At 42.5% G+C, this 15,498-nt stretch overlaps 1 protein-coding gene across 3 annotated transcripts in view; it reads left to right on the top strand.

Moving 5' to 3' along the window:
- Positions 1-15,498, top strand: part of plxna2 (plexin A2) — a 190,834-nt gene that overhangs the window by 33,589 nt on the left and 141,747 nt on the right. For all 3 annotated transcript variants that reach the window (XM_066703643.1, XM_066703642.1, XM_066703641.1), the window contains one exon: positions 1,839-2,021. In XM_066703643.1, the coding sequence (XP_066559740.1) occupies positions 1,839-2,021 (183 nt within the window). The remainder of the gene's footprint in view (positions 1-1,838; positions 2,022-15,498) is intronic.

Below are 15,498 nucleotides of genomic sequence, written 5' to 3'. Positions count from 1 at the left end.
AGAATTGGCAGAAAACAGTGGGACCCTGGTACACCATCTACTGTCTTAAGAAGTCTGGTCAGAAGTGGCCTTCATGGAAGACTTGCAGTCAAAAAGCCATACCTCCGACGTGGTAAGAAGGCCCAGCGACTTGACTATGCATGAAAACACAGGAACTGGGGTGCAGAAAAATGGCAGCAGGTGCTCTGGACTAATGAGTCAAAATTTGAAATATTTGACTGCAGCAGAAGGCAGTCAAATATTTCAGTTTGTTCGTTGAAGGGCTGGAGAGCGGTACATGAATGAGTGTCTGCAGGCAACAGTGAAGCATGGTGAAGGTTTCTTGCAAGTTCAGGGCTGCATTTCTGCAAATGGAGTTGGGGATTTGGTGAGAATGAATGGTCTCCTCAATGCTGAGAAGTACAGGCAGATACTTATCCATCATGCAATACCATCAGGGAGGCATCTGATTTGGCCCCAAATGTATTCTGCAGCATGACAACGACCCCAAACATACAGCGACAGTCATTAAGAACTATCTTCAGCGTAAAGAAGAACAAGGAGTCCTGGAAGTGATGGTATGGCCCCCACAGAGCCCTGATCTCAACATCATCGAGTCTGTCTGGGATTACATGAAGAGAGAGAAGCAACTGAGGCTGCCTAAATCCACAGAAGAACTGTGGTTAGTTCTCCAAGATGTTTGGGCCAACCTACCTGCCGAGTTCCTTCAAAAACCGTGTGCAAGTGAACCTAGAGGAATTGATGCTGTTTTGAAGGCAAAGGGTGGTCACACCAAATATTGATTTGTTGTAAATGTTGCTTCTGTTCACTCACATTTTTTCCACACCTGCCTAAAACTTTTGCACAGTACTATACTTCTTGATCTTGTCAGTGTCTCGGTGGAGTCGGATTGTTGATGTAGCATTATTGTAGATGCATTTAATAAGAGTTAAATAAGAGTAGGTTTCATCAATGTTTTGATTTCTTAGAGCCCTTATGACTTTATATATATTGAATCAAATGCTTTCTTGTAGTCAACAAACTCCAGGCACAGTAGTAGCTCACATTCCCGGCATCTTTCCAATACTTCTTGGACAACTTGTATATGATCCATCATCTTGTATCAATTTCTGAATCCTGCTTGTTAATATACATATTAGGCAAATCCCAGTTGGGGGGGATACAGCCTTAATCTTAACTAGCTTCACCCCAGAGTTAGTGTTTTGAAAACAAGACCGACATCCCGTAGCTCATTAAAACACTGAGCCGCTGTCCTTTATCTGAAAGCTGGCTTATTAAAAAAGGGAATAAAGTTGCTGGAGATGAAATCTGGTTTGCATGCAAATTGTGGAAATTGGTGTGTGTGTTTTTCTTCTTTCCTGAGCCAATGTTTTCTTATTTAACTCAACAGTAAGTTTCATTTGCACTACAAAATATGGCACTTATTATTAATTTCCACCACAGAAATGGGCAAGTACAGATTGAACCCAGACTCATCAGCATAACTGTCATTTTCATGTTGATATTTCTGCTTCAGTTGAGTTTTATAATGTATTTTCATAACATCTACCTCTTTATAAATAGGAACTTGCTTGTGTTGTTTTATGATGCTGCTTCCTCTGGTCTTAAAAATGTTGACAGATGAGATAATAACCTCAATTTAAGATGCACTTCTCTGCTGAGCAACAATATTGAGATTCAAATATCTATTTGGCTACGATACATTTCTGAATCTGTCTGTTCCAGCACTTGCATGTGAACCCATTGGAAAAACGATGGTACAACCACAGTATAAATATATCAGGGTATGCATTGTAGCAGTGATTGACTATTCCTTCTCCATGTCCTCTTCCCTCCAGCCTGTGCCCATCGACGACACTTTCTGTGGCCTTGATATCAATCAGCCCCTGGGAGGCTCTCAGCTGGTGGCCGGCCTGACTCTCTTCACCGAGATCCGGGACCGCATGACCTCAGTGGCCTCCTACATCTACAACGGCTACTGCGTGGCCTTCGTGGGAACCAAGAGTGGCCGGCTAAAGAAGGTAGGTCTGGAATGACATGTTCACCAGTCGAATCATTTCAGCCTGGGAACGACATCTCATTGTGGTTGGCCAAGGCTGACCCAGGCCCCGATTCATTTTTTTGTTTGTGTTGACATGAAATGGCCTCAGATTATTCGGCATGAGGTATATTTTAAGATGTGCACAGTGTGTAAGTACTGGACAGAGTATTAAACAAACAAAAGAAGGACAAAAAAAAACAAATTTGCTTTAAAGTTTAGTACAGTGGTAAACTAGTTATAGGGAATTCTAAAGGCAATACACAGCTAGGCAAAAACAAGACAAGAAATACAAAACCAGTCCATTGGAGATTTATATGATACTTTTCTTTTAGTGTGTTCTTTGGCATTGGCACAAAAAAATACAAAATAAATAAATAAACCATGATATATAGAAAGTTCCCATAAGAAATAGGTACAAAGCTACGGGGGTTGTATTACAGTGTGCAGTGAAACCTGAGAGATGATCATGTTTGTTGGCAGGCAGTGGGAGCAGGACTGCTGATGCGATTGTGGTTTCTGTGGGAGAGAGGGGAATGCTGGCCCTTTAAAGCCCGTGTGGGACCGATGTAGTGGCTGTATTAGAAAGCTGAGCCACTGGATCTTTTCAGTCGGCAGAATAGGTTTAACACTAGTGTTCCTACCAGCGTGTGGTTTACAGTCTGGGTTTACTCAGGGATTACTGTCTTCAAAATTTAATACATGGAGAGTAGGCTTCCCTCTCTCCCTGCTGTTTGAACCAGAAAAGCCATAATCAAAGGACAAGCTATATTAGAAGCAAAGATTTTGACAAAGGAACAAAACTTCATCTCACTGCCATGTGCTCTCACTCCTCTCCGCTGTTTGCTTTGTGCTCTGGAAGGATCGCTCTCCTGCTTGCTGTCGAGTTTGGCGAACAAAGATTGAAGAGTTAGTGCTTTACAGAAAACCACACATTTGTGAAGGACTGTCAAAGGGGATATTAATATAATGGCTGGCACTGTAGAGCTTTGGGTTAGTAATGATGTCAAATATATGTTATGAGGCAAAAATAAAAGATACATTACTGCATTTTTAATGTATTCCATCCTAGTGCGTGAGATTCATTCACTCTAGTAGTCTGTTTTTTTTTTTTTTAGCAGGGTTTGACTGTAGCCTCGTATAACCTTGAACTGCCCATTAACTTTAACATTTTGAAAAAGACCCAGTATAAAGCGATCCAGCTTGAACTGGAATACTTAAATTAGAGCATTAAAAATCAGGGGCCTTTGTGATTGAATGGGCTTTGCCATTTTATTATCGCACCTTCTCAATTACAGACGGAGAGAGATTTTTAAAAAACTGTAACCAGCACAGAGCTTGCTTTTGAACAGTTTTGAACCTGATAGTTAAGAAAGCATTAATTTCTATAATCTCAGCGAATCAGGACCAGAAATAGGCAACACGTCCATTCTGAAATTCAAGAAGCAATTATTTTACGAAATGTGTGATGGTTTTGACGTAATCTTTTTTGTTTTAGGGCATAATCTGTTAATCTGTGCCCAGGCAACAAAGATGGAGGCACAAGCATGACTGTCGCAGCTGCACAGTGTAGAACAGGAGGTGGTTACCTAATATCCGGTACAAAAGCGGTTTGTTGAGGAATACGAAACATCAGTCGCATTTTCTTTCAAAAACTGCTCCGGCTATTGTCAGAGGAGCCCCAGGCAGCGGCTGCACTGTGCACATGATGGGGGATTGAGGAATTTGTCACATTCTCCCTGCCTCTCTCTCTTCCCCCTGGGATTGCAATCCTCTGCACTTATTTGTGTGACACCCCGGCTTACTTCAGGGAAGGGAGAGCCTATCTGATAGTCCTGAGGTGTAAAAAGTATTTAATGAACCTGGAAACGACAGCTGCAGTGCCTGAATACGAAGGAGAAGCAATGGGCGTCTCCAGAGGGGGCTGTTTAAGATGGACATATAAACGACAAAGAGAGAGAGAGGGAGCACGCTGTCAGATTCGGAGGAGGAAGTAAACCATTCTTGTTTTACTGACCTGTATTGGGTTAGACATTTTCCAACCAAACTTTGCATTCGCAGTCCTCTTCAGCATAAAGATATATGCACCCTCACACACACACACACAGACCTGGGGCTAAGTTCTCTCTTTCTCTCTCTCTCTCTCTCTGAGTAAGTACAGTAATCAGAAAGAGGGGGGAAAAAAAATGATCCGGACTATGTAATCCTCTTATTTGAATCAGGATTACTTTAATTATTTATAGTTTTTTTTTTCCTTTTTTTTCTTTTTTGCTATGCAACACGGTTAAATTGAATCCTGCTAAAGAACAGATAAAAAATAATAATCCTGGTACTGGTAGTGTTACATGTTTCATAGAGGTTTATTATACTCCTGGTTTCCATCGCAAACCGTCCCTACAATACACATTTGTTTGGTTTTGCTTTCTTTTTTAATTGAATCCTAATTTTTACCAGGGTGTCAACCTGTGCTGTATGCCGAAAATCATGTAATTACGTAATAGTGTTAAAAATAAACGGGATACAAATAGAAATCGCATATTTCGTACATAGAAACAACAGTATTTTGTAATACCGCTCGAGAATATCAGTGGTCAAGAGACTCCATTTCACAGGGTGTTCGTGCGGACAGCGGCTAGCCGAAGAGCTTAGGAGCATCTGTGTCATCCTCTCCCGACTGCAGCGCATTGATAAGCCGCTGCCAGAGCATCAGAGGAGAAAAGCCTGTTTTGGAGGGGATGGGGACATGTGTGAGGGGGCTACTTTGCGAGGTCTGATGCGCCTCAGATGCACGGGGGCAGAGCGCTGTGCAGGGCATCATCCTCCTGAGCAGGGCTGCCGTCGCTCGCCGCCCTTCCCCCACCCTGCGAAACGAACGGGAAGACAGAGCGACTGTTGAAATGTGAATTTAGTGCAGTGCGAGAACCCTGGGCTGTGCTGCCTGTAATTGGATTGGCTCGATTCCCAAAGAAAGCCCCCACCCGCTTCCAATGCTCGCCCCCCCCCCCCCCCACTTCTCTCTTCCCAACAGAGCCGCTCCTGCTGTTTCTGTTGTTATTTTATGGGCTCTGGTAGAGGGTGGAGAGGGAGATTTGCGCCGAGGGGTTGGGGGGTAAGGGGGGCTTGTAAGGAACAGAAGGGACTGAGGGGAACATGAAGCGATAGGCAAGAGAGGAATACAGGAGAGAGAAAAAAATGAGGGGAATAAAATCTAATTAATTGATTTGAAAAGAGAAAGAAAACGCACACAAAGAGATGGAATGCTCTAATGCTATTTTCTAGCAGACTGTGTACCGCACTGGGAGGCAGTAATTGCTTTCTCTGTCCGTGAGTGTCATTTACTACAGTGCTTAACCTTTAGGGTGACAGGACTATACGGTTTGTGGGACCTGCTGTCAAAGAGCCGCCTTGGCCCGCATCAGTCAAAGTTCACAGGTTTTTTTCTGTCGAGTAAAAGCACTGGGGGTACCTGTGAGGTAGAGCACAGTGTGGTGATTGATTGCTTGAGTGAACACATGTATGCCTCAGCAGAAAACGTTACATCTAGGTGGCTGAGTGGTGCAGTGGGTTGAATATTCATATTTGGACTGGTTTACCTTGGAGCTCAGGTAGCAAGTGGAGTGAATCCAGGGCTCTCGGCTGATCTCATCTTTGGAAAGTGGTTCAAGTAATGGAATTTGGTTGGTCAGAGGACCTAGATGACATGGACTTTAGGAGGCTTCTCTTTGGTAGCTGTGAGAAGGGAGAGAAAAGTGAGAAAGGTGGCTTCTCTCGGTGGGAGAGCAGGCACACAATTTGTGCAACACAAGATCACAAAAGTCAAAGGTTACAAGAGCAAGTGTATGTGTGACAACTTTCACTCATTTGCACCTGTTTAACAGACATCCTGTTCGGATGCTGTGTGTTCTGCAAAGATGTGACGGAATCGAGGGACTGAAAAATACAGAATTGCTAAATTATTTTCTTTTCATTGTATGCTGGTGCATCATGGTCATTGTAATAGAGTTTGCTTTGCATGTAGGCAGCAAATAATAACTGCAGAGACCTGTGTTTTTGTGATTATTATTGGGGTGCATACATTACTTACAATCAATAACACGTGTAAGGGCCAAAGCTGATATTTTTTTTTTTAATTTGTTGCAAAAACTGTGGGTTTATCATAGGTTGAGTAACTCAAATCCCTCTCACCTGGCCCCTACCATAATCTCCCTAATCCAGGGTCTGACTCAGACGGGGCATCTCAGCTACACAGCACAGCTGATTTTGACACACAAGTGCAGGCTAGTTGAAAGGATATTGCAGACAGCTGCTCCTGTTGCTAATTTGCCACATGTTTCACTTTCCCTAGCAACTTCAGTTTCCAATCTCAGCCTCTCTGGGAACGCGCTTTTATTCTCCAAGTGGCTCCCCAGCTGCGGCTGAAGCGCTCCGGCACGGCGATATGATTGCAGGGCCTTAGTTCGAAAACAGAGGGCATGAACCCCGGCCTAACCTGTGTGTCTTTTATAAGTATAAAGTGAGGAGGTCTGCCGGGGCTCTCGGCGGGGATCAGCTGTTGTGCTGGGGCAGGCAGAGGGATGTCAGTCTCGGTCCATCTCTGACCTTGAACGGCTTTCACTGTGGGGTCCCCAGCGCTGCCCGCCTCTCACCTTAATAAGCATCAAAACAGAGAGCAACATTTATTTATAATAAAGGAGAAGAAAGGCAGAATGTCTGATTGTTATTCCCTCTCAGGCGTGCCAGGAGCTGCAGTCTAACCAGCTTGGAGGCTGGTGTCCTTAGCAACAGCTGAGCCTCATGGCAGTGTTTGAAAAGACTGTAGCCTGTCCCCCGGGACACCCCACACAGCCCCGCCAGATCTGTCCGACAACCTGTACAGCACATAGCGGGGGGGGGGGGGTGTGGGTGGTAGAGCATGGATGGGATGAACAGTTGGCGAAAAATGTTTACAATTGCTTTTCCTTTTTCACGAAATCAAAAAACCTCATGTTCCTGGCGAGCGCTAACGATTCATTAAGAATTGTCAGAGGAATAGCAGAATGAACAGCAACGAGAGATTGGAAATGACATTGTCTTCTTTTCTGGGACACACACTTTTATACAGATTTGTTGAGAAAAAAATTACAAATTGTCACACATTTTATACATGGTAAAAAAAAAAAAATCTACTATTTTTTCCTTCTGTCCTGTTCTTTCAGTGCAGTCACCATACACAGTTTGTATCGAAGTACAGAACATTTACAATGGGTGAATTTGTAGCTTTGGATCAGAATATTTTAGCAATGATATATTTTCAGTGGCAGGACACTGTGTGACCCTTTCTAACCAAAGACTTTGACTGACCGCATGTGCACTGCGTTCCCGTTGCACCCTCTGTGTGTTGCGGAGCGGTTTGAAAAGGCTGTTCAATCATGGCTGTAGGCAGCGTTCCAGCCATTACGGAGAGAGGACTTCTTGGATTCATATTGTCAGGCCGTGCTGGCCAGTGTTAATCTTCAACAACATTGTCCTGCAGTCATTGCTCACACATACAGCTGTACTATACTATTTATCTAGCTATTGCTGTCCTTCCACTGCATAGACGCCCTGAGAAAATAAATGAAAAACGTCTTTGACAGGGGGAAAAAGGCAGGATTATGAACTATTTTTACAGTCTCATTATTCTCAAGGATGGAGCTATAGTGTCTAGTGTCTTGATCAAATCTTTTCACTGTCTGAAAATCAGCCACTAGGTTTGGTAACAGCTAGTGTTTTTTTTTTTTTCTTCTCCTTCATTTAAATTCTTTCTTTTAATAATTGAATCGCACTGTTATGAGAGGTTAGAGTACAGTTCTTTTGGGAGTTCACTGCGGGGATTGCCAGTTCTGTCCCTTCAACCTCCTGTCCCTACTGATTACCCCACAAACAGCCGACATTCCCATTCGCCCGCCACTAGGAAAACTCCGGCTCTTGCGAGATCACAGCTCACGCACGCAGATATTCAATCAGGTGCCATCTAAACAAAAGCTTTATTCCCAATCTTCTTTCTGAGCTGATTAAAGCATTATCCTGAGGACTTACTGACTTCCACTGGGAGTTAAACCACTGTAGCTAAACACCCAGCTCCGATACTTGGTGATGGTGTATTCACCTACAGATATCTGATGATTAAATAATTTTTTCAAGCACCGGCATTCTACTACCATTCTAGTCAATCAGGGAATCTGCTGGATGGCATTTCAAATACCTTATTACACAATATCATTCCATTGCATACTTTACCATACAATATCGTGTACCAGCAACAGTCCTGCACAAACACCCCTTACCACACAATTGTGAAATAACAGTGTGCCCCATCAATCGGAAACCAAATCTAATCAAGATCACGTCTCCAAATGTTTGTTGCTAAGCTTGTTTCCTTCCATTGTGGAAAAATGCTGTCAAATACAGGTGTATAGAGAGCTGTACAGACCTGGCTCTTCCATTCGCTGGCATTGCAGGGCCCTGGACACAACTGCTGATTGCTTTGTAATAAAGATTTTATAAACTGGTGGAATTGTGTTTTAAATGGTCGTAAACAAATGAGAAAGAATGAAAGCCCCTGGTATGCAGTTCAGCTGAGAGTCAGGGAACGGTGCCAGCTCACAACCCTGGACTAGCTGGAGTCCGCCATCAATTGAAAGTGTAGCTAGTGCTTGCAAGAGACAAAAAGAGAGCGAGTGTGAAAGAAAGATAGAGAGGGGGGATTTATGTCTGCCCTGGTCTGTGATACTTTTGTGTAAAGCTTTCCAGACTGAACACTGTAACAGAGTCTGCTTATTGTGCCCCTTGACTACAAGAACAGCAACCTAATGGAAAAACCTATAAAGAATTGGTAACTGTATATAGACCTGGACAATTCAAGCAGTGTATATTGCTCAAATCCTATTATGGTGGCATTTGTATACACTTTCATATATTGTATATATGTCTAGGGTAGGTTTCCTCCCCCCGTTCCTTTATTTTAGCAGTTCAGTACACGTTGAATTCAAATCCATATTTTTATCGTAAATTAATATCCCCACTAGCATCAGCTCTACCCTATCAGCACAACACACACTCTCCCCACTTCACTTCCAGCTTTGACAACTACACACCTTGAAATGAAATCAAAAGTATTTAATGGAGGAAAATCCACTGTTTGGAAATGATTACCTTAAATAATTATTGCCTGAGCGCAGTGTCAGGGATGACTCTGATGTCTGCGCGACTCGCGGAGTCGACAGTGTGGGTGATATGAAACTCTTCCTGTACAGAACAGCGGGCGGGACGTCGTCAGCTTTCACTGGCTCGGCAGGAGGCTGCTGTGACCTTTTCGACAGCGACCTTTTCCTGACCTGCCTTGCTTCCCATTTAACCTCTCCTAATTGACAAAGTAACCACAGACTTTAAAGTTAGTTGTTTCCTTTGTGGGCGGGCAGAATTGGATGAAGGGGGGAGGGTAGGGAAGGCTCGAGTCGGTTAATGCCTATGGCAACAGCCTGGCTTGTGCACTGCACACAGCGCCGTCCGCAATTGCTTTTTCGGGGTCTGGCTGAGCAGGCGACAGAAACCCCTGCTGTTCTATTCAGAGCCACCCCCCCTCCCCCACAATGGACTAACCCCCACCCCCGCCTCTCCCTGTTCCCCTGGAGTTGTGTGTCCCTGTTCCCGGCAGTGCGTGTGAGATCGGAGATGGTCAGAGCCAGCTGTCCCCTCACTCACTTCTCTCTAAACAGCACAGTGGATTGACATTACGTTGACTACCCCGCACAGATCTGATTAGGGAAATTTAAATAATTGCCTCCCTCACTTTCTCTCAATCTCTATATTTATATCCCTCTATTTACACAGCATATATGTATGTATGCATCTACACACATGCCAAAGCACAAATACTCTCTCCAACCCGCTTACACCTACAAACGTATAAATAACACCTACCTACACACAGTAATGTATGTCTTGGCTATTTAAGTGCTGCCTGCTTTGAAATTCAGCACCATGGATATTACTCAGGCTGTTCTTTCTTCTTGATCTCCATCCTCTTCTGTCTGCTTGTGGTTTTTGTTTTGTTTTTCGCACTAGTTTGAGAATTGCTTTGGAGGTATTTGTACTTTTATTCAAGTAGCTGTTGAGTTGGCCCTGTCCTGTTTGCTGTCCTCCATTTATTAGCCTCTTAGTCTCCATCGAGGCCTTGGCTGAAAGTAGACTGCGCTTCTCTGTCTAATGTCAATGATCAAAGATCTCATTACATTGTTGGGTAAATAGGGTAATTGTCCTAACTTTATAATGTGAGGAAATCAGACCATCACTTTAAATTGATTACTGGCAGCCCCAGCTTTGGCAGGTTGCTGCACTAATCATTTGGCTTTGGCTGGTTTGAAAAAGAGGCAAAACTGTAAGGAGTCGTGGACCGCACCGCTCTCAGGACCCTCCTGTAATGAGAACTAGAAGATTATCTAGAAGTTTATCACATACATGATAACTCTCCCATGCACCTTTATTATTATTGCCTAGATATCTTGTTGGGTTGCATCATGTTTATGTGTGTCTTTGTTTTGTGTATTCAGAGGATGGCACATTCTAGTCGCTCACACCATTATAATATGGCTTTATTTGATGTAGGTGTGCTTTGTGCAGTTATAAAGAAGGGAATAAAGACAAATAACTGTTTGTTTTGCACTGTATAATAATGAGGGGTGAAGCAGTGTGTTCTTTACAGGGTGACATACTGTTTTCTGTTAACAAGCCCCGCCCTTTATGACAGATGCAGAGTGACATCATCACCATCACAGGCAGAAAACCACGTTCTCTAGGTTCTTCATAAAAAACAATCACATGCCTAGGGAATCTGAGACGCTGCAAAATGACCGTCTCTGTGCCACTGGCGCTCATGTGTATGTGTCAGACAGGTCAGGTGCCCGTACCCTCAGGCTGGCCCTAGTCTGGGAAATAAAATGTCAGCAATTGCAGCTGTAATCTTCCTCTCTTGGCAAGCGTGAGTCACTAAGTCAAAGCAGGATATCCTGGGTAACGGCAGAAGTTTTAGATGTCTAAAAGTTTTTTTATATTGTAGTAAAGCTGCTAAAATATTGTATGTGGTGGCCTAATCTCATAAGCCTGCCTTTGGGGTTCACCTTTCATGGAGAGACGAGAATTACAGAGAGTGCTTTAGCTCTCCTTCAGAGGGCTTTGGGCGCACTGAGCCTGGGGATTGCTCATTCAGCCTGGTCTTTGTGCTCAGCTTGTAAGAAATGGGTGTTAATGTGAAGCCGGCATTTGCAGTGTAATCCTTACACAGACATTGCGATATTGGTTATTGCTGCTCATTATGTTGAGGAGGCTGATTTATAATAATTGTTGCGATATTTCGATTGCCTTTCAGTGGAGCGTGGTGGGTTTATCTTGGAAATGGAAAAGGCCCTGTCCAGTATTTTGTTAGTTTGGCTTATTTTTGTTCTCCTGTTGCGTTTGTGCTGCCGATTATTATGCTATATATACTTCGAATCTGCAGCTAGGAGTCGGAGCATGATCTGGGAGCAATTATCTGTAGTGATAATGATCTTTCTTTTTTTAAATGCTGTTGAATGTACTGTATTGGTTTTGGGTGCAGGCAACCATTTGAAACAATCCTGATTGGTTTCTTCCTGATATATTACTTTAACACCCGTGTAAATAAACAGAACACTACCCAGTTCTTTTCCGCTTTTTAACGTCTGTTTTCCTCCTGCCGTGTAAGTCGCCGATTCCAGGAAAAACAAACGAGGTGGGTTGGGGTTTGGGTACTATACAAGGGTGATTTTTCAACTTTTTCCGTGCTTTGTTTTGTTCTCCCCATGCTGTGTTCGGCTCCTTCAGCCCATTTAAGATAAATGAGCGGAGCCCAATGCCGTTTCAGTTATCAATATTCAGCCCACTCTTCCACAAGTCCTTCTCGCGACAGGCAGACACTGCGCAGAGGAAGGATTGGAAATTCATAGGAATTCTTATCAGTTTGCACGTTGCCTTTATTGATTTGTTTCTCCGGTTACAGTTCTCGACAGAGCACAAAAGCATGCATCTTTCTTATTAAATACAAGACACACAATTTTCCTATAACCCTTTGAATCTACACTTGTCACGGAAATGCAAAAGCACATCAGAGAAGACCAACAAAACTCCTTGCACAGGGACAAAGGATCTCTGTATAAATTCTATATATTCACTATGCAGAAATGTCCAAAGTTTTATATATGCACGTTAATCCCATGATGTTTGTATGATATTTGTCTGAAGCATATTTCAGTTTACATAATTTTGAATTGACGCAAAAGACCAATCTTTACAAACATTTATTTAACTTGTAAACTGCACTCTCTTTTATGCAAAGATATATTATTCTGAAACAGCAGCCTTAATTTCCTGAACAGGTTTTGTATCTTTCAATTTAAATATCTTTAAAATTATTTTTAAAAATGTTATCTGGCCTTTTAAGCGATCCACTGGACGAAAGCCAAGTTTGATTGATTTACTGAGCAAGCACTCAAACTGCCTTGATAGCTGTAATTATTCAGATTATTTCTGCTGGGTTTTGGGGAAAGAAATAGTTTCCATGACAATATTTCAGTATTGGTGTATTTCTGTAATGTTAGTCCTAGGGATTAACGAGCAGTCCAGAGGTTATAGATAAGAATTGTTTATCTTAATGTTACAATCATTTCTAGAGAAAAAATGAAACCATGACTGTAGAGTTGGGATGGATTTGAAATGAATATGCCGGGGAAAGTCTTGAAAGTTTTTTTTTTTTTTTTTTTGGTCAGCAAGAAGGCAAAATCAATCCCTTCGTCACCTAGTGGGGTGGGTGGGGGGTTGTCTGTTTATTTAATGTTATTGTGTTGGGATTTCCTTGTAGATTAATATAGTTTATCTGTGGTTTTCCTAGTTAGGTACTTCAGAGCATTCCCTGTGTTTGCCCCATCTGGATGAATTTAGTGGCTATGCTAGGAGGTGAGTGAGTTACAGGATAGCAGCGTGTGTCCCAGTTAGGACGGATTTGGGAGAACACTTTGGTCTTTATTGTGTTTCAAGTCTCTGCACCTTGGCAGTAACCCACATTTCTCTTTACTTCACTTTCCCCACAAACAGGTTGTAAAAGAGAGTGAATAGAAAAATAGAAAGATATATGTCGACAGACAGATGGATACATAAATCCCTATTCATGTATACATGCCAGAGCCCTACTGATCTTCCAAGTCCCTTGTACTGACACGAAAAGGGAAAACTGGCAGGATGTCGCGGTGTCTGTGAATAGAGCAGTGGATCGTGGTGGGGAAGGAAGAGTATGGGAAGTTTCTATTCCTCCTTTTCTGTAGGCCCCTCTGTTTAAACTACTCACCTTGAGACCAGGTGTTAGAGAGAGACAGCTTCAAGATCAGACACTGACTCTCTGGCTGAATGCAAAGCTTTGTCTATTATTATTTTTCTGTTGCTGTATTTTTTTTTTCCCTTCTCTGCTTAAACAGTAGTTTCTGGAACAAATCAGCGTAACATTCAAGGCTTTCTTTTGCCAACGGAAGAAAAAAGCAATATAAAAGGGAGAAGTTTTATCTCTGACAGCTGACACTTAAACGGATCTTTCTTTTCTATCATCTTAACTGTAAAGATGGAAAATACACAGACAGAAATCAGACTAAAGTGCATACATTATTCTAAACATCCAATGATTTTGTGTGCAGGACACTTGATTTGTGAGCCACTTCAGTGCCGAAGCAATTTGAAGGACCCTGGTGTATTTTTAGACGGGCATCCATTAGATGTTCTGTCAAGCTAATTTGCAGAAATTAGGATTTCTGGCACGTTTGTTTTCTTCCCAGTGTCAAAAGAATCAGTCCAAGCTTCCCTTCCAAATCCATATTAAACGTAAAAATTGAAAAGTCAAGGAGGTCTGTTGTAGCTGAACTCTTCGATTAGCAATGTCGTGCCTCAACTCTGTGTGTTTGGTCACGGTTGCTTTTACACGGCTTCAGTGATTTGGCACGGATCACACATCTCTCCGCTCTCGCGCTCACTCGGGGACCGCTCTCCCATTTCTGTAAATAAAAAAAATACGAGCCAAAAGGAGACTCCACTGGCAGTAAAAGCTGGATCAAAGATCTCGGTGTGGCAATTAGTAGGAGGTCTTCAGTTCGGATGCGGACGTGCTTTAATCACACGGTTACTAATGAGAGCGGTTTGTGGTGATTCCAGGGGTGACTGACCTGTGGGTTGAAATTTGATGGTGCCAAATCAAACACATTTTCTTTGATCGTTATTCCTTTCTTTTCACGAATGTCATATAAATAACAGAGATATTTTGTGGCATTATTTAGATGATAATAGTCTATCACTTAATGTTATCATATTTCCCTCCTCTGTTGTTTGAGAGTGTCAATCAACTAGCTCTCTAGAAATACACATTTGAACTTTTTTGTATTTTTCCTTAATATGTAATTTGTCAAGAATCTATATTCCTCACTAGTAACTCGTGAATAAAATTATTTAAAATATGGAAATGTCTAAGTCAAAACGTGTGTGTTTTTGATGTGGCTTTGCGCTGCTGTAATAATAGTACACAGGTGCTGTTGATCCTTATCATTTACATTGATCTCTGGCAGGACTGCACATGCAAATGGGCTCTGCAAATGGGTTTTACAGGTGGAAAGATACTGTTAATAATAATAAAATATATACAAATTCGATGTGCTAAAACTGCCAATGCCGATCATTTACCTAAAATGATAAAGTGAGAGATCTCTGTTTTGATAGTCAGTGTTATAGCTCAGTGTGAGAGAACCCTCTTTCTGTCCTGGCAAGTTTCGAAGGCTTTGTGCAACAGGATTCCTGAGCTACCCTGCCTGTGGCTTCGGCGTAGCCTTGGATAGACTGGTGTTCAATGCACAGATGTGTGTGTTCGAGCACAATTAGTGTGGAGGGGAGGGTTGGAAGGTAGAGGCTAGAGAGAAAAAAGGAGTGGGGGGGGGGCACCAGTCATTGAAGGCTGCAATGAGCTGAAAGGAAGAAAAAAAAAAAGACAGCATCCCCCAAGACATCACTGTAATGAATGCTGATGCTTTCTAATAGTTTATGATAATATTTCAAACACCTGGTAATAACAGCTCCCTTGGAAAGTCATTACTCACTTTTCACTTTCAATTTTTTCTTTGTTTTTCCTTTTTTTTTTCCTGCTTTCTCCACCTTCTCTAAGCTTGGCTTCCTGGGCTGACCTTTTCAGCGAGAGGGAGAACGGGAGAGAAGTGACTCCTCTAACTCCGACCCTGCCGTCTCGTGGCTAAATAAAGCTGTCTCTCTTTAGTTTTAATAGGCTTGTGATGGGAGTTTATATTGCTGCTGGTATAATAATATTTCATGCAGGTACTCCATATGCTTTTATTGCCGTTGCCTCCCCAATGATTCAGCTAAGTGGTCCCCTAGTCAGCATGGGT

This window comes from Amia ocellicauda, chromosome 5 (genome assembly GCF_036373705.1).
Source record: "Amia ocellicauda isolate fAmiCal2 chromosome 5, fAmiCal2.hap1, whole genome shotgun sequence".
NCBI lineage: Eukaryota > Metazoa > Chordata > Actinopteri > Amiiformes > Amiidae > Amia > Amia ocellicauda.
This window is presented reverse-complemented; position numbering and strand designations above follow the sequence as displayed.